This window comes from Falco punctatus, assembly GCF_963210335.1.
Source record: "Falco punctatus genome assembly, chromosome: 7".
Lineage (NCBI taxonomy): Eukaryota > Metazoa > Chordata > Aves > Falconiformes > Falconidae > Falco > Falco punctatus.
In genome coordinates, this window is record NC_137587.1 from 16,211,649 (window position 1) to 16,231,205 (window position 19,557).

The following is a 19,557-nucleotide window of genomic DNA, read 5'->3' on the forward strand; positions in this document are numbered from 1 at the left end:
AGAATAAGTGTTTAAAACAAAGTCTTGTTTCTTACAAAGCAACATGTAAGTTTATTAAAATCAGTAGAGAAACATCAGAATAAATTTCATATTATTTTAAAGGCCAAAAGTAATATATTTTCAGGTGACAAAAGGAAGAACCACAATTACAGGAGTTACAATAGTAAAAATACTCCTGATTTCTACACAGTAGTGTTATCCTAGAACAGACCTTTAAATGTTTATTTCTTGGGTTCTGAGACAGTGAATATGAACTGCCTGAAGCATCTGAAACAGTTTTAGTGCTCACACACCTAAGGCACAAACCAAACCTGCCTTTCAAGTGTCTCTTTAGTTCACATGCTTCACCTGTTTACCTCTGGAATTCCCACATGGCCTTTTCCATGACCAGGATGTGCCTCTTAACTAATCCTCACCATAGCTCTTGGACTGAAAGTGCTTCAGTATGTTTGTTGTCCTTTCCCCACAGGAGCATATTCAAGACAAAGCCTAAAGTTCCTTTTCTTGCCTCTTGAAATGGAAGAGCTCTTAAGCCCTCTCTGATCAGAGAGCAAAGAAGGAAAACTGAACTCTGGACTGTCTAGCTCCTCAGCTCTAAAGATGTCTTAGTAAGAAAGTAAGAGGACAGAAGTAATTTTCAATGGCATGGAAAGAGATCTAATTTTTTTTTCCCATTCTATATAACCATTCTGCTCTTATCATCAATTTCAATCTCAAGGAGCTCTCTATAAAGAACTCTGTTTTAAAAAAATTCTTACTCTGAATTGCAAGTGCAAGAAATCAGGTACTACTACTTTGTAAGCCTAGTTCTTTAGGTTTTGTTAAAAAAAACCCTCAGTATTCCAGGACTATTTGGATGGCTCTTGTAAATAAGGTCTTGTAGATGGAATAACCCCAGAATACAGCTCTGTGATGAAATAATCTGCTTTAATTACACAAAACTCTCCAACTTCTGCATTGCTTACGTACACTTATTTCCCCTCACCAGTCTGATGCACCTGGTTATTAAATGTTCATTCAAACATCTGAAAAACACTGGAAGATACTTATTTCATGAAATATAGTAATATAGAAATATAGTAATGAAACCCATGGTAAAAGCCACACAATTTATTCACTACATAGCACTGCAGTACAATGTTGTGTTATGATTTGTGAGAAGCCTCACCCAACAGAGGCTTGCTCTCCAAACACCCCAAACAAGACGGAGAAATATGTGCTCCTGTTCAGAGTTCAGGCAGTATTTGGAGTTTAGAGAGTGAATTAGTTGCCTACCTGCTCATAATTATCAAAACTCTGCAGTCTTTAACACATCAAGAAGGTGTTACAGTACTACATTAATGTCCCTAAAACTTAAAAACCTACAGAGTTAAGCAGCAACTGAAAACAGGACTTGGGTTTAACAGCAATATGGTTAACTTGGACACACACATTCTTTTGTGCACTAGGCCCATACTGAGTTACTTTCCTGCAATTGTATTCTACTCTCCATTGTTAAACAGCAAAGTGAAAAATTATGAGCTGTATTTAGAAATCATATCAAATATTTCATGGAGTTTCTATCACGCCTTTTCCAATTGAGATTAACTTTCCTTCAGAATGAAAATCCAAAAGCTTGGATGTGGTTTTCTAAGAGACTTAAAAATATTCCTTTTCAATAAAAATATCTCCTCCAGGCAAAACTTCTGAAGGAAGCTTAATTTCAGATCATGAGCAAATGCAGACTGTGTATTTTTCAGAGTCACTAGAGTAAGAATCAAGTCCACAGTACAGACTGTCTTCGTTTTACTGATTTCCCACACATCAGCTTCTGATTTGCAGCTAAAGAGTTTGCACAGAGTTCCTGAGGGAGCCCATACTTCACTTTGAGAGGTGAAATTTTATCTCATGATAATCTGAGATTACAGAGCCACAGATGTTTGAGAAGCACATTTTCCTTCCTTATGAAATCCTCTAGCTCTTAAAAAGAGGAAAGTGATGCCTCTCAAGTTGCTAAAAGCAACCACAGATAAATAGTCTTCGCTGGAGGCACAAAAAATTTCAAGACAGTCTGAGTGAACGTGTTGAGTTTAGAAATGATTACAGTAAATGTTTTTAGGGAAACATACTCAACTTTAAAATTGGCAGTGTTGACCCTCTATCACAACCCCTTGTGTTACTGAGCTATTGCTAACCTGGCTTCCTACAGACTGTACTGTAAGTATCCTATGGGCCACATGAACTTCAGTTTCCTTCCTTCCTTCTTTTCCTTAGCAGCACCTTTCCAGCTGCAAGACTTCCATTCAACTGTATCACAACTACATTCCTTTATCTACCAACTGTTGGTTTGCCAAACAGTGTACAAGCTGCAGCTGATTGCAGGCTAAACATTTACCAATGAGCTGGACCAAAGTTGTGGAATTATTGGGCAACAGTAGAAGCAGAACAAGTAACCATTTCTTTTCTTTCTGTGGAGGTGTAATATCAATTAGAATATCTCTTCTCTATCTGGCTTCAAGTTTCCTTAAAGTTGTAGGTACTTAGTATCTCTCCAGCTCTGTTAATCTTGAAACTGACCAAACACCACAAGCAGACAGGATAACACAGGGCAATTATGTAAGTCTGATATTCTTGGGAAACAAAACCATTATTTAATAAGAAGTAATAATGTAAAAAAAAAAAATTAGCAATAATCACTATTAAATGAGATAGAATAAAAGTAACAAAGCCAGGACCTAGTTTACATGAACATGTTCACTTTCTCATTTTCAAAATTAAAATCTGCTAATCCTACTATTTAGTCAATAAAACCAACATTTTTAGAACCATAGTAGCTTACTCCGTAATACTAAAACCCAAGGATAAACAACTAATATAGAACAATATGAAAGTTCTTAACTGTGCACTCTAATGGCAAACATCTGTTCTAGGTTACTTTCTGCACAAGACATTTTCCTTTTAATATTCTGTATTGTTTAAAACCACAGACTTTCATTTATCATCTTTTGTAACATGTTTTATGATTCAGGTCTAACCTGCAACAGGAGAGGTATAAAGGTTTCTATCTCCAGAATTTGAGCAGACTCCTCCATTAAAATGTTGTCATACTGAGAAAGAAAAGAGATGTCCATCAATTAATAACAATTAATAACATAATAATGCTGTTATTCAGCCTACCAAAAGTAAACACCAATTCCTCATTTGGTTTTTGATGGGCGGGACAGTTACTGCAGATTTTACCTTATAGGCACAATATCAGTAAAAATCCTTCTACATCAATGGCAGATCCATCTGTACCAATCACGGCTTACATCTAGAAGGAATCCATGACATGCTTCCCATATGCCACAACCCATCCACAAGAGAAAACCTTTTTGCAGTGGAACAAACTAATTTGGTATCTTTGCACTGAAGCAGAAAAGCAGCACTTTCGTGATTCAATGCAAGTGTGTTATCAGAGAAAAATAATACCGAAGGAATTATTGGTGGTGAGCTTTCATCTAGAAGTCTGTACTAAATTAATACCTATCATTAACACTGCAGAGTGAAAACAGCATGGCATCATAGTTCATTTTTTAGGTAAAGAAAGTTATAAAGGCCATGGTTTTTTCCCCTCAATTCTACCTTTGTTTTATTACTCAGTCATATCACTGCAGTTCCATCTAACATGGCAAAAGTAACTTTTCTTTAATAGACATGCACTATTAAGCATTTTCATGTATGCAATAGCTTACAAGTGATCTCATCTTTTACTTACAGAAGTTAAATTTTTCTTTACTTACAGAAGTAAAATTACAAATTGAAACTGGTAAAAAAGCTGTAACTCAAAACAATCTAGTTGCCTAGATTTAGGACAGACAAAAAGTTTATACAAGTGGCAGGAGGAATCAAATCCAGAAACCAATTAGTGTAGTATAATCATTACTTTGAAACCTAATTCAACCAGGTCATGTCGTTTCAGAGCAGCATGAGTACAAGTCATGGCAATGATTTTTGCTTCTTTCACCAACAGGTATTTGGATCTATCCAGGCCACTGCGGAGAAGTTCAAATGCTCTGAATTCCTATGGAGGTGAAAAGAAAGTCAGAATACAAAAAATTATTGCTTATAAAAGGTATTCACTCAAACTATCTGGCCACCTTCTTAATATAATTAGGTAAGAGAGTTAGGAGGTATCTGCTGTTAACAATCCCATCTGAATAATACTTTTAAAGCTAAACCTGGAAACCACAATATTACAAAAACCAATGTTTTAAAAATACATCAATGAATTCTGCAACCTGTGTGCATATATAAATTTGCAAACAATTATTCAATTAATTCTGAGGAACCTTTTCAGAATCCCCCAAATTTTTGTTCTACTCTATCTTCCTGTTCCATACTTTACCGTATCATAACATCACATCAACTTCAGTATTAGAAAGACCACCACAGTTAATATAACCAAATGATACACAGGTCACCTTTACCCTAACTTTTAAAAGCCTCTCAAGCAGTTCTGGGAAAAACAGAAGATAATCTGTTTAAGTTACTTCTAGGTTACCTGATTAAAGGCAATTCACTGTAAATACAATGACCCTGTGAGGATCAGAGGAACAGTGATAGGGACACCAACCCTAGTAACCTAATCAGTGAAAACCAAACTGGCAGAATGGCTGCTTCCCAAGATAAAAAAAAAAAACAACAAACAGATAAGCCCCTTGCCTCTATTGTGAGATGTGTCTATATTACTCAAAGGTGTAAACTCTCACCTGAATGTCCTGCAAACTAATGAAGATACCTAGAGATACGTACTCCTTTTAGGATGTAGAGCAAATGAGAATTTCGGAACTGTGTAAAGTTTTTTATAGGATCAGCAGATCCACTTACCTTCCAGTGACATGTCTTACCTCAAGCTGAGTGAATATTTTCTTAACATGCCTAAAACACCCTTCAGCAATTTCCATATCTTCTTCATAGGATTTGCCTTTGAAAATTGGTTGAGGCGCATTTGCAAAATACTGATGAAAAGGAAAGAAACCGGAGACATCCGTAACATCTGGCAATTTTCCACCTTTAACTTTCACTTTGCTGATATACTCCTCCCAACGAGACATTACCTATGGCAAACAAAAGTGACATTCTGACATTTTTATATCATAAAGTCATTTGCAAAGTGTAGTCTTGCACATGCAATATTGAAAAAAAAATAATATCACAAAACAGTTATGTCTAAATTAGCATTTGACCTTGTATCAGGACAACACTTTTGAAGCTGCCGTGGGTTGACAGCAGTGCGTCAACCTGGAGTGCAGAAGGAATGGGGCTTATTCAAATTCATAACATCGCATCTCTGCCAGCCCTTCCTCACGCTTCTCCCCTGCTCTGGCATGGGGTCTTCCACAGGCTGCAGCTTCCTTCAGGGCACGTTCGTCTGCTCTGGCATGGGGTCTTCCACAGGCTGCAGGGGGACAACCTGCCTCACCATGGTTCTCTCCATCAGCTGTGGGGCAATCTCTGCTCTGGTGACAGGAGCACCTCCTGGCCCTCCTTTTCCTTCTGACCTTCATGTGTGGAGTTGTTTCTCACACTGCCCTCTGCCCTCAGCTACTGCTCATTGGGGTTTTACGTATTCTCGAAGATGTTTTCACAGAGGTGCCACGAGTGTCACTGATGGGCTCAGCTTTGGCCAGTGGTGGGTCTGTGGGAGCTGGCCATGTCCAGCACAGGGCAGCCCTTGGCCTCTTCTCAGAGGTCACTCCTGCAGCCCCCTGCTACCAAAACCTTGCTGCATAAATCCAATACAGAAGCTAATCACTTGATTACCTCCACTTACAGTACGTTGGCTTAAATACCAAGCAGCATTCTTTTGGAGGAAGCTGAACCAAAAGATGAGCTCTAGCAGTGCTCCTAGCACTCTTCAACACCTAACTTCCATTTAGTGTTTACGTGCACACTACAGCTAACCTAGAGTAACATCTCTAAAAACACACACAGTGCACACATTTGATCGTAAGTACCACTCTACAAGTCTGCTTAAGCCACACTAATTGCTAATGTGAAGCATGTCACTGAAAAATACATGGAAGGGAAATGAGGGATATACAATATACAGAAAATCAACATTTTGTATATTATGCATCTGATTTCACACTGGCATGTAACGCCATAAAAGCTTTCTAGTGGGACCAATGAGTAGGTGCTCTAATGTTTGTCCAAAATGTAAAGCAGCCCACAGATCTTCCTATCTGAAGGAGAAACTTCAGGTTAGAATCCTTGCTAGCAGTCAAGATGTGCAGCGGCGACAGCCTTTCAATGGGTGAATCACCAGGCAGGATTTAAAGCAATAGCAATACAAGTAAGTAATGTCACAATTGTAACTTTGGCTGTTATTGTATTTTAAACCACCAAAGAAAATGCTTTTTTTTTTGACTCAATTCTCAAAAATTCGCTCCAATTTCTACAAAAGTGTTTCATAACATGCTGAGGTCATACAGTCTCTGTGGAAGTATTTCTGTCCTTACTTGGTATAAGAAAAAGTGGCCAGCTGTTTCACAAGTGTAAGAAACATCTCCTGGGACTCCAAGACTCTCTTGCAATCGCCCAACTTCTCGTAGAAGTTCAAGTCTTCGAGCTAGCACATAATTAACTCTTCCGTACCTACAAAATGGATCAAATATAATTTTTGTTTAAATGTATTTAATTTGCAACTGTTTTATCTAAATATCACATTCAGAGATCATAAAAAACCAACACCCCCCCAAAAAACCCCCCATAACTACTACCCAGTTCCAAAAACTAACAACTTGCCACATAGTATTTTTATCAGTTGAGCCCTAATAATTTACAGAGCTATGCAAAAGCCATTACAGTAGAAAAAGCTTCTTTCATCCCATCGCTATAACAAAAGCTTCCTAAGTGTTAGTAAATCTGTAAAGCAGAAAAGCATTACTTCCAATGTACCATTCATGAACTATGGTACACTACAACTTACACAAATACAAGCAAGTTATACAAGTCTGTGGACCACCATAAATAGAACCTACATCCCAAGTTTCAGTATGATAAGGCTGACTTCCTTTGGCAATACACAAAACATTTTGCAATAATGCTTAGCCCACCATAACTGACAGGTCTGCATCCACATATAAGAAGTCCTGTACTCATCACTGCCTGTTGAATAACTTTTACGACTTTTATGGTTAGTTTGTAACCTACTCCTTCTGTTCTTCCTCCTCTTACACAGTTTAAGCTCAATTTTTTTCCTTTACAAATCAATTTTTTTACTCCATACAGTCCCCCACCCCCAGAAGCAGTACAAGAACAAAAATCACTTACATTACTAAAAAAGAAAACAGATTAAAAAGTAGTATAAATGGGTGGATTTAAAGTAGTGAGAGGAACAGGACACTTTCTTTTAAAAATGCATACATAGTTAGAAGCTCAAATGTGAATGAAGGCTAACTTTCAGGTTATGAAAATTACCCTTCATAAAATACGCTTTCTGCACAGAAAAAACCCAACCCAATCCCTGGTAATCACAAGGTTCTACTGTCTTATTTAGAAGGATAAGAGTAGTTAAAACTGGAGATTTGAATTTACTAAGACACAACTGAATACGACATTGTTCTGGAAAACTGGAAAAAAAACAATTTCCTTAGGAACTATGACAGTTAAGATCCTTGGAATACTGAGCAGGTTTTTCTTCTTCAGTAAAACTAATCTATTATAATTACAAGTGACTGCAACCAGTTTGTTGGAAACCTCACACTTCCAATGTCCTCTTGTTTCTCACAACCTAAGTCGTACATCCTCTTATATGTATTTGTCCATTGCTACGTAAGTTTTCTTTAGCTGTGATTCCCTTTGTGTTTAGGTGGCAGTACCAGTTTAATCAGCTCCTCTCCACCTTATGTTCTTATATCCCCTGCCCCACTTTGCTGTGCCTGCAGAGGGAGCAAAAAAGGAACACAGCTCTCAAGCAGTAGAAATTCCTCGAGCAGTACTGTGCCCTCTAAAGCAGACTGACACAGAAAAACTATGAACCCAGAAGCAATCTAAAAACAAACCAAAGACATACAGGAAATAAACCTATCCTCTCAGTGTGCAGTGCACCTTTAAACATGTTCCTCAACCCTTGTCTCTCCCTCCCAAACTGCCAGAACCCACAGGACTTGCAGTAATGTCCCATAGGTCTGGAGTTACCTTGAAAAACAATGAAAACAGAAAATGTAGAGCAACTCAAAGAAAACTCCTTTTAATGATGAGCCCTACTGTTCAAGGAATACACTAAACCATGGATATTACTAAATAAATACCTTCCATGGCATCATTGCACTAAGATTTTGGCTATCAAATTTCTGGAATAACGTGACTATGTCAAAGCATTCAATATAAAAAAAAAAAAAAAAAAATCATAAAGTATTTATTTTGCTAACTGAAACTCAACTATGCATATGTGGGTAGCTTCTAGTGACTATATCTAATTTTTACTGCAGCTTTTGAAGTCAAAGTATTGCTTTTATAATCTAGTACTGGAAAGTTCAGTTATTTCCAGTGCATAACCATTATACCCCCACTTAGAATGTGTGAAGTGCTACTGATGTCAATTGGACTAACAAGTGACAAACTTTCAAATATTTACAAGAACGGGTTCTTAAGTCTTTATCGATATAGAGTTGATAGCTTTCCTTATGTATATATTCTTCAAAACGTGTTATTTGCCAATGAAATAAGCAACTTTGTAGTTAAGCATCATTCTGAAGAATTAAAAGCAGAACATTTAATTTAACATTTATATTTATTAATGCAATATTTACCATGCCAGCAGAAGTGATCTTTTATCTGTAGAAAAAATTTGTAACTGCACAAAGTTACTTTTCTTATTCAACATTCTCTCACACAACCAATTAATTCTATGAAGTGTATATGGGCCCAGAAAATAACAAACTACTTTTATTCAAACAGCTAAGTTTGTGAACAAGGAACTGACCGATTCTGCCTTTGGATTCTCAAGGGAACACAGTTTCTCTACTGAATAAGAGCCAAAATTACTTACTCCTGTATTGAAAACAAGTGAACTCTGTGTTACTAGGATTCAATAATATGAGAAAAGTAAAAGCTTCTCAAGCTCAGCTCATTGCTCATTTACAAGGTAGGATGGATTCAACACATACATCTTGCTACAATGTTTATGCAAGTGAGATTATCATTAGCACCTCCTTTCTCACTGTCCTGGTTTAACCCCAGCTGGTAATTAAGCACCATACAGCCACTTTCTCAGTCCCCACTCACCCTGAGGGATGGGGAGGAGAGTTGGAAAGGAATGTAAACCTCAAGGGTTGAAAGAACAATTTAATAATTCAAAGAGAATAAAAATGAAACATTAATAACAATGATGACAATAACAGTTATAATGAAAAGGGGAAGGGAAAGAATAAAATCCAGAGGGAAAGGAAGAAAGGAACACGTGGTGCACAATGTAACTGCTCACTGCCCACTGACCCGTGCCCAGCCAGTCCCGGAGCAACAACCTCGCAGTCCCGGCCAACCCCCCCCCCCCCCGTAGATTACACCAGGCATGACGTCCCATGGTGTGGAATCCCTCTTTGGCTAGTTCAGGCCAGCTGCCCTGGCTGTGTCCCCTCCCTGTTCCTTGTGCCCCTCCAGCCTTTTTGCTAACAAGCCCCGAGAAACTGAAGTCTCACCTCAAAGCCAAACCACAACGCCATATACTAGCTCCTAAGAAGATAATTAACTCCATCCCAGCTGAAACCAGGCCACTCACCTGCTGAAATCTTTCTCTGTCTCTAGTTCCTCTTCTCCATGACCCAGACGCAGGAGGTGGCGCTCATCAATGTCTAGGGCCATGATTTTTTCAAACAGCTGGTTCAAGGCCTAAAGATTGACAAGAACAGGAGAAACTAGTTTTTATAAGTTCAGAGGCTCTTGCAGGGAAAAACTGAAGAATTACTAGTAAGCCAGCTAGGAAATTATGCTTATTTTGGTATAAATGGAAGCCAAAGCAAACATGAAATTAACACTGTAACTAGAGCTCTTAATCTTGACAACAGGGAAATCCACCTACTAAAACTCCTGTATTTGCATACTTTATACAACTATCAAATTTGATTTTACAATTTTAAGACAAATTGAAAAGTTGATTTTATCACCTAGTTAATTCAGTTGATAAAGCTATCAGTTTACAAAACTGCCTCAAGAAGCACACTTGGTAAACACTGGTTTTGTTAGATGACTTTAAAATGACTTAAACTTCTACTGTACATTAGAAAAGTGTGATCCAGTACTGACTGGCAGGTACTGTGACTCTATTCCATATGGATAAATAAATCCTGCTGAACTACACTTCAAGGTGTGCTACATCTCCTGCCTTAAACTCTTCAATTCTCTAACAGCTTAACATCAACTGCCCAATTCAGTGTCTTTCAAAGGAGTAAGTTTGTAAGTACTGGATCATCAAGTTATGAAACTAAGAGTAAACACGACCAAGCTCCACTTGTACTTCAAGTCAGGTGGAAGTCATCAAACATGCTGAAGAACAGCATCAAGTTATAGGGAAAGAACCCTGCTGAGATACAGTTTATTTCCTGAAGTAAAATTTCAAGTTCATATTCTCATGTAAGTCTTGTCTGGTAAGAGTCTCCTACCTGTCTCAAATCACGTCCTTTTCTCCTCAAGGGACATGCTCTCACCTTCACTGCCTGTTACTCTCCCACAACCCACTGCAGACTGGCCTGTATTATTCCAGGTTGTAACTCCTCACCAAAAGGAAGCCCCATCCACCATTCAGTGATCAACAGCATAAGTGCCTGTTCTCACTTTGACAGAAAAATATTAAATGTTTTCAAAGTGGTATGTTCAGTTAAGATAGCTCACAACTGAGATAGGGTAGGCTAATTAGGGAGACCAGAAAATAGATGCCCTTGGTTTCCAAACAAACCCTTCCAAACCAGATGCTGATTTAGAGTAAGAGTCTTGAAGACTTTTATCATTTTTATTTTACATATGATTGAGAATTAGCAGCTAGACTCCATTTCTAATGACTGGGAAGCAAGCATTCCGCTCAGGAGGCCTTTCCTTAGAAGCATGAAGCACAGGACAGCCAGTGTCCAAAAAAGCCAAGTGGCGAAAATCTGGCACACATGCAGTAAATGTGCAACTGTAAGAACTGTGCTGACACTTTTTCAAAATACTTCCAAATTTCTGACCCCAACCAGTTAAATCTATTGAAAACTTCTGATGAATAGTTCAGAATTAAATTTAAAAAGTTAATTTCACATTATGAAACTGGCAAAATTGCACCAAAGCCAACTCAAGTTTTCATTGTGGAGACAACTGAAATCCCAAACCTACTGATCTCAATACTTGCTGTTCTTCTTGATTTTAATTACAGAAAAGTTTCATACATGACTGACACTACCTGATTAGAGTGGGTAACTATAAGAGTTCGTTGTTCTGGGAAATTGTGATAAAGATTGGAAATTATCTGGACTGCTACATCAGTTTTTCCAGTACCAGGTGGACCCACTACCTGAAAAAAAATTAAAACCAAAAATCAACACACAATTTATCCGAATATTGCACAATACAAAAATATAGTCAGTTGGGGAAAAAAACCCAGAACAATCTCATGAGACACTGACATTATACATTAACAACAAAAAAGTCTTCTGTTTCATGTACAGTTGCTCACTGGCTTCTGTGAACTTCAGGAATATGTACATACACCATGAAAGACTGAGCCTAATGCTAATTGAGATTTCTGCCCAAGAGGAATATGGTAATTCCGCAATCACTGGCTGGCTTTTGTGAACTTCAAGAACACGTACATTATGTCATAAAAGATTAATTCATATTAGTTAGGCAGATTCCTGCCTAAAAGGAATATGGTAATCCAGCATATGAAATACCATCCTGTTTCACAACCCATGAAAACAGACCTCCTCAGAGAAGTCCTGGGACAGGCTACACACGGGAAACAGTGAAAAAAGCATCAAAACACACAATTGGAAAGATTAATGTGAGATAGATATAAAGAACAGGAAAAAAAAGTCCATTTTTTTTATTTACTCAAAATTCTATCACTGATCATACAGAAGTAACCAACAGTTAAGTTTTTAGAGGTTCAATTATACCAACAACATTCAAAATTTGATATCTGAGACATTTCAAAGGTGTCCAAGTACTACAGAGCATCTCAAAGTAATTTGTTCAGCATCAAGAAGCACAGAACAACAGGCTTCATATGTACCTACACATTACAAACTGCTATGAAATCACACTTGCATTATTTAACAATCTCATTGATCACTGGATTCAAAAGCAATCAGGATTGCACTTCTCAAAAATATTAGAAGTATATGACATAAAATAAATCATAGGCCTATATTATGTAACTGTTTTCTCAGTCTGCCTTACCTCCCTGCAAAAAAGTGGGTGCTATAGTTGAAAAAGTCAGAATAAATCCTCAAAATCAAAAAAGCTGACTTTGTCATTGTTTTTCCCTTTTGACTCTCATTCTCTAACCCGTTAAAACATGAGCAAATGCTGTTTTAGTAGAAAAGTTCAAATTATGTAACAGCCACCTCAAATATTTATGAAAATTGATGAAGTACCAGGCGCAGGAAGTTACTTTTCTTTAAACCCTCCAAAAGTGAGGTAGATGGTTGTTTATAATGCATTACATACCTGCATTTGAAGGTCATTAATAGTTCAACAAATATTAAATGACATTAATAAACAGTATGCAATGCTATTTTTAAAAAAATACAAAAATAAAAAACCTAGGTGACTTAAGAGACCCCCCCCTCTCTAGTATTTTTATGTGTTAATTACATATTACAAAACTGTAATGAAGATTTTAAATTTCCCAATGCTCTTTCCTATTGACAATACTACTGACATAAAACAATACTCCTACACACTGGCATGGGTATTCTTAGACAAACACTCCAATTATGTAAAACCCAGCACTTCAATTATGTAAACCCCTTCCAACATTGTTTAATAACCAAATCTGAAGCATCTATCACTGTGCCATTTTCACAGCATTCAAAAAGGAGCTTTAATTTCCAAATAGACCTTAAAGTTGATATTCTATCTTCTACTAGAAAACATACTGTTATTCAGAAAATTGCCAGGAACTCAGGTAACTTTTATGCACATTTACAACACTACTAATTTCAGAACATGCAGTCAGGGACAAAAAAAAAGGCATACAATTCTCCTCAAGTTTATTTTTTCCTTTGCCTTGCACCTTTGGGTGCCAGTGTATAGGGAGTTGTAAAACAAATGAGGAAGAGAATGGTACTAATAAATATCAATACAAAACCCTAAAAACTAGCATTATCACCTATATAGGCCAAGAAGAAATTAAGAATATCAAAGAAAGTTCATTCAAATATTCCACTGAGTCACTACCAGGATAGACTGTACTTCAGTGGGAGACAGGTACCTGTAAGTCAAAGTCTAACTGAGAGTGGTAAACCTCAAAGACCTTTCCAGAAACTCACTGATCAAAAATTATTTTCATAACAAATCTATAGCTTTGGTTTGGTTTGTAACTTCTAGTTCTAGAAGTCAGTAGGGTATAAAGGACTGCACATTAGATTTCACAAAACAGCAGAAAAAAGCTCCCTGGAGACAATTCAATGACTTTCATTTCCTTTAATGAAGTCAGATCAAACTAAAAATAATGCCAGTAATTTAAAACAGCCAAAAATTACATACATGGCAAAAGCTTTACAGTCTAAAACCTGCAATCCAGCCACTGAAAAAGTAAATTCAGTTGTGGGAAGTCTTCAGCCACTGAAACACAGGCTACAGTTATACAGAAAACAATTGTGTTTCTGTATGATTTTGATAAGATGGGAGGATGTTGAACCTTTGTACATTAATTTTTCCTATTTTTAAACTACTAATAGAAGTGACCGCAGCAAGGCACTACTGGTATTTTGCTGAATGTAAAACAGACTCTAAAGACAAAATCAAATAAATAGAGTATAAAATCCTTAAAAATATTCCTACCATAGTTAGCCCAGGCTGCATTCCTGCACGTATAGCTTCAATCTGAGTATGGGTAAATTGAATAGTATTGCTGTAACAAAGAAAAACAAGATCAGAGAATTGATTGATTTGCCAACAGTTTTGATAAAAGCAATTGTTTTAACAAGTCTGATCATAAATTAATTGGCCACACATTTGTCTAGAACTACATGCTTGCAAACTTTTATTTAGACTAAACCAACAACTATCATCTTTATAGACATGACAATCTCACAGTTTCCAAGCAAGAGACAGTAACTCAAGTTGTTCACGTGACAGCAAAACCACCCCATCTAAAAGATTGTCTGTCTTCTGTTATTATTTGCCGAGAATGCCGTACAATTATTTAGGTGTGATTCTCCTAATATTCAAAGTCCTGACTATACTAAAAGACAGTATTTCTCCTTGTTCTACAGGGGAAATTTTTAAACAGACAGGGCGTAAGAGTTTCACTTAAATGTAAAAAAACAAAACAGTCTCATATTCAAATCTTCTTTTAGTACTGAAATAAAAATGATGTTTTGTTTATAACCAACAATATTATTTTTTTAATTACTTTTGAAAATTAACTGCTATGCACGTGTTACCATTTGTAAGTAAATTCTCATTCGTTTATTACCGTTTTGGTTGATTATATGGATATGGTCCCCTGTTTGGAATGACATGAGGCTCTACAACCAGTGTTTTAGCTTCTTCAGATTTTTCTTCACTCCCATCCTCTTTTCTTTTCTTTCCTTTACCTCCCTTTATTGGGAAAGTTATCCTGTAACACAATTTAAGACTACACTTCAACACATTCACTGATACCAGACTGTCTTAGAAGTTTATACAGAAAAGTTTTTTTTTTGTTAAGTCAAACTTTCACACAGCAGGGAAACTAAGAGCTGCAAATGACAAAGTATTAATGAGGATAAGGAAAAGGAATGACAAATAAATTGATGAAGCAGATTTTAAGAAAGCGTATTTGACAGAAAGTTTGTCAACAGTGCTCTTTACATAGCTTGAAAAGCCAGGAGCAGTGCTGACAGCCAGCTGGAAAAGCACTGAAGGCACAAAGTTCATAAATGAAAATGGAAGGGACAGGAGTAAAGTTGTAATAGAAAGCCACCAACACACTCTGCTCAGCAGTAATAACTTGATTTTGTTCTGGAACTGTTGCACAATTTTTTTTTCCCCACAAAAAGACATCAATGTTCTAAACTGCCCCAACAGATTACACCTTTCATCCTCCCTTTCAATTTTTTGTATAGCCCTCTGTATTACATGTTAGCAAGCTTCTCCAATTCAGAAACAAATCATGGTGAAGGAATTCCAATAGCTATCGAATTACCTTGAGACAACAATGCAGACATCCTTAACAGCAATAATCTTACTCTCTTTACAGGGCAAATGAAGCAATCACTTTTCATAAAGAGGGGTATCTGTGTTCTAATCCATGAACTGAAAATGAACACTAGTCCATCAAGGGAAATTGTGCATGGTGTCTTGTCTTTATACCTTCAGATTATTTTTGTATCATTATATAATGTTAGTGCCTTCTCCACACATATTCTACATGCAATGTTTTAAAAAAAAAAAAAAAAAAAAAAAGCAAGCAAGGAAGATTACCTCCCTGCTTTTCAAGATTCAGTTTAGCCGTGATAAGAGCTGACTGGTGCAGGGGGAAGCCATCTCTTCCCTCCCCAGTCAAATCTATTCCTTCAAAAGGAAAAATATTTCAACTCTCATTAACTTGTAAGGGAGAAAAATATAGTTTCTTCAGCTGGACTGAAGAAACTGTTCTCCTACACCATGCACTGTGAAACTCAGTTGCCAGAGTCGAAGGAGGTCCACCAGCAGGGACACAACTGTCAAGTCTAAATATGCTGGACAACAGTACCACTGAAACAAAACATGTATATATCTCAGTTAGCGGTCAAAGGTGGGAATCTTATTTCAGGAACCATTTCTAAATTAAATAAGCAATATGGGATTTCAGACAACTCTTTATTTTGATTGAATGGTCTTTCCAAAAGCTCATATTTTAACTGATGTTGAAATTGCTGCTCTTAGCTTGCTTTAATGAGACATGTAAGGGAACTACGTAATTAAAAATCTTTAAGCTGAACTTGAGGAGGCTAGATAGCATCATGCAGTAGCGAATACTACATGTCTTGATTCTATTTCATACTGCTGCTTTTCCCATACATTCAATAGGCTGATCTACAAGCAAGGCTCTGATGCATTTTTGCACAGAACAGAGCAGAAGCTGGTCCTGAGCCAAAATGCAGTACAGTTAACTGTTACATAGCTATCTAAATCTTAATATTAACATATTAACGTCTTTCCTTAAAGAAGTAGCACCTCACTTCAACCACGGAACCCAACTGCACCTGACAATGCACTTCAGCAAGAATATCAGACCAGGAGTACTTGAAATTTTGAGATCACCTGAATGGAGGTATTTGCAGAACTGGATTGTCAACAGTCACTTTAATATTGTATCCAGGAAAGCTAGCTTTTAAGTGATCAATGGACAGGAAAGTGTCATTAAAATCCAGAGTTGCAATCTGATTTGGCATTTTCGAATAGTGTGCACTACTTGGGTCTCCATATCCAAGAATGATGTCATGCAGCCAGTCAGGAACGACACAATCTGTGTTCATCAAATTCCTAATAGTCTCCAAAACAGCCTACAAATCAGAAAAATAGAAAAAATATGATTGGAGAGATTGACTTTTTACCAAGAAAACATGACATAGTGAAAACTAATCAAACCCATTCTAAGATGCTAGTATGTAACAGTCTTTATCGACAGGTGCTTTGTTAGATTGAGTATATATATAGATACACACACACAGAGTATATATATGCAACAAGACACCAGTGTCAAACGATGTAATTCTTCAGCTATCCTGTTAGTAACGAGGACCATAATCACCAGTAAGGTTTTCATTCCAGAACACTTGGGGTGGGGGTTGGGGATGACACAGGAAAATGACACAGAAGACCCTCAAGCATCTTAAAGTTTCTCTTTCAACCCTATAAATTCCATCCCTCCAGCCAGCTTGTTTCCCTCCAAAACCTTGGTCTTCACCCCCAGATTAATTTCTCTACTCATCTGTGGTTATGTCAGTATTTTCTCTCCTTTCCCCCCTCCCATGAAAACACCAATTTCAAGACCCTGGCCTCACACAGAGGATGTTAGTTTTAATTAAGAGGTAGCTGAACTTTAGTCTTCCTGTTAATAGACCTACTTCAGTGGCAAGTCTTCAGCAACCACCCTACTTGAAACTTGGTTTAGAACACCACGCATCTGCTCTTCAGCAGAGGAAACACAGTGCCAGAACACCAACAGGCTTTGGCAGAGAGCACTTGTGCTTATAATGTAAAATGAATCTGACACAGACACATAGCATTAACAATCAGTTCTGGGTTTTTTTTAAATCTAAAGTTATAAAGGACTCTCTGTGAATTACTTCCAGTATACCAATCCACAGCTGGATGGCACTAGAATCCTCTCTGCAGACTGCAAACTACTGCTTCACACCAGAGGCATCTTTCTAGATACAGAAGAGTCAAAGTCTTCCTCCCTCCCTCTGTATCCATCTGGTCAGAGCTTGCTGCAGATTGCTCTAAAATGAAAACCACTTCAATCATGCAAAGCATGATTTTAAGGCACCGAAAGTAAAGGTGGTTTTTCATTCACACTGCATTTTCATAATGGAAAACTCAAGGAACATTGAAGATTCAAAAGTCTAAACAGCAAAGAAACTGAGCATACACACACAAAATATTTTCAGATACACGAAATTATGCACCCTCACAGCAAAAAAGGTCAACAGTATCTTTTGCTGCATTAAGAAGTTGCCAGCAGGTCAAGGGAGGTGCTCCCTCCACTCTGCACAGCACTGTTGAGGCTGAACTATAGAATCACAGAATAATATGGGTTGAAAGGAGCATTCAAAGGTCACTTAGTCCAACATTCCTGCAGTGAGCAGAGACATCTTCAACTAGATCAGGTTATTCAGAGCCCTGCCCAACCTGACCCTGAATACTTCCAGCGATGGGGTATCGACCACCTCTCAGGGCAACCGGTTCCAGTGTTTCAGCACCTTCATCGTAAAAAATATCTTCCATATATCTAGTCTGCATCTAATCTCTTTTAGCTTAAAACCATTACCCTTTATCCTATTGCTACAGACCCTATTAATAAGTCTATCCCTATCTTTCTTACAAACACTCCCTTCAGTACTGAAAGGCTGCAATAAGGTCTCCTCAAAGCCTTCTCCTGTCCAGGCTGAACAACCCCGACTCCCTCACAGCCTTTCCTCACAGAAGAGGTGCTCCATGCCTCTGATCACTTTTGGGACCTTCCTCTGGGCCCTCTCCAAATGGGGTCTCACCAGGGCAGAATAAAGGGGCAAAATCACCTCCCTCAACCTGCTGGCCACACTTCTTTTGATACAGCCCTGGCTGTGGTTGGGTTTTCAGACTGTGAGCACATGTTGCCAGCTCATGCCCAGCTCTTCACCCACCAGTATGCCCAAGACCTTTTCTGCAGCACTGCTCTCAATCCCTTCATCCACCAGCCTGTATTGATACTGGGGATTGCCCTGACCCAGGTGCAGGACCTTGCACTTGGCCTTTTTGAACCTCCTGAGGTTCACATGGGCCCACTCCACAAGCTTCTCCAGGCCCCTCTGAATGGCAGACCATCTCCGAATCCAGAGCACTGTGTTCAGTTCTGGGCTACTTAGTAAAAAAGAAAAAAACCTGTAGAGGCATGGAATTACGGGAGTGAGTCCAGTGCAGGGCCATAAGGAGGATTAAGGGACTGAAGCATCTTTCACATGAGGAGAAACCAGAAGAACTGGGACTGTTCAGTCTGGAAAAGAGACAGCTCAGAGGATATTATATCAACATGGTAAATACCTGATAGGATGAAATGAAGATGAGTGAGCCAGACTCTTCTCAGTAGTGTCCAGTGACAGGAGACAATGGGCACAAATTAAAACATATTAAATTCCATCTGAACACAAAAAAACACTTTTTTTACTGTGAGGACAATTCAGCACTAGAAGAGGTTGCCCAGAGAAGTTCTGGATTCTTAGTTCTTGGAGATACTCAAAACCCAACTAGACATTGCCCCGGACTGCCTGCTGCAGGTGACCCTCTTTGAGCAGGGGTCTTGGACTAGATAATCTCCAGAGTTGCCCTGCAACCTAAGTGATTCTATGATACTGTAATTACGCCACCTAATCAAAAAAACCAGACCACTTGACATTAGATTTAATTTTGACCTATTCACAATTCTAGAAATTCAAAGACATCAACTTTGCTGAAAAACTTTCCTCTTGCTTTAACAGAAGGCAAGGAAGGCTAAGGTACCGATAAGCTTCCTGAAATACAACATTTGCTGAATTTATATGTAAAACTGAATTAGAGTCGTGTGCATAATTTTAATCTTACTTATAGGCAATACAGAGTATCATCATGTATTAGCATCAGCTTTATCTGCAACCCTGACCAAATTCCATGAAAACTCTCCTGACA

General features: G+C 37.9%; 1 protein-coding gene across 1 annotated transcript in view; it reads right to left on the reverse strand.

Annotated features, from left to right (window-relative positions):
• AQR (aquarius intron-binding spliceosomal factor) overlaps positions 1-19,557 on the reverse strand; it is a 55,631-nt gene that overhangs the window by 11,568 nt on the left and 24,506 nt on the right. Inside the window, exons 20-28 of the mRNA XM_080394730.1 lie at positions 16,453-16,694; positions 14,642-14,785; positions 14,005-14,074; positions 11,399-11,509; positions 9,746-9,855; positions 6,483-6,618; positions 4,869-5,078; positions 3,905-4,042; positions 3,015-3,086 (exon numbers count right to left, since the gene is read on the reverse strand). Coding sequence (XP_080250856.1) covers positions 3,015-3,086; positions 3,905-4,042; positions 4,869-5,078; positions 6,483-6,618; positions 9,746-9,855; positions 11,399-11,509; positions 14,005-14,074; positions 14,642-14,785; positions 16,453-16,694 — 1,233 coding nt within the window. The remainder of the gene's footprint in view (positions 1-3,014; positions 3,087-3,904; positions 4,043-4,868; positions 5,079-6,482; positions 6,619-9,745; positions 9,856-11,398; positions 11,510-14,004; positions 14,075-14,641; positions 14,786-16,452; positions 16,695-19,557) is intronic.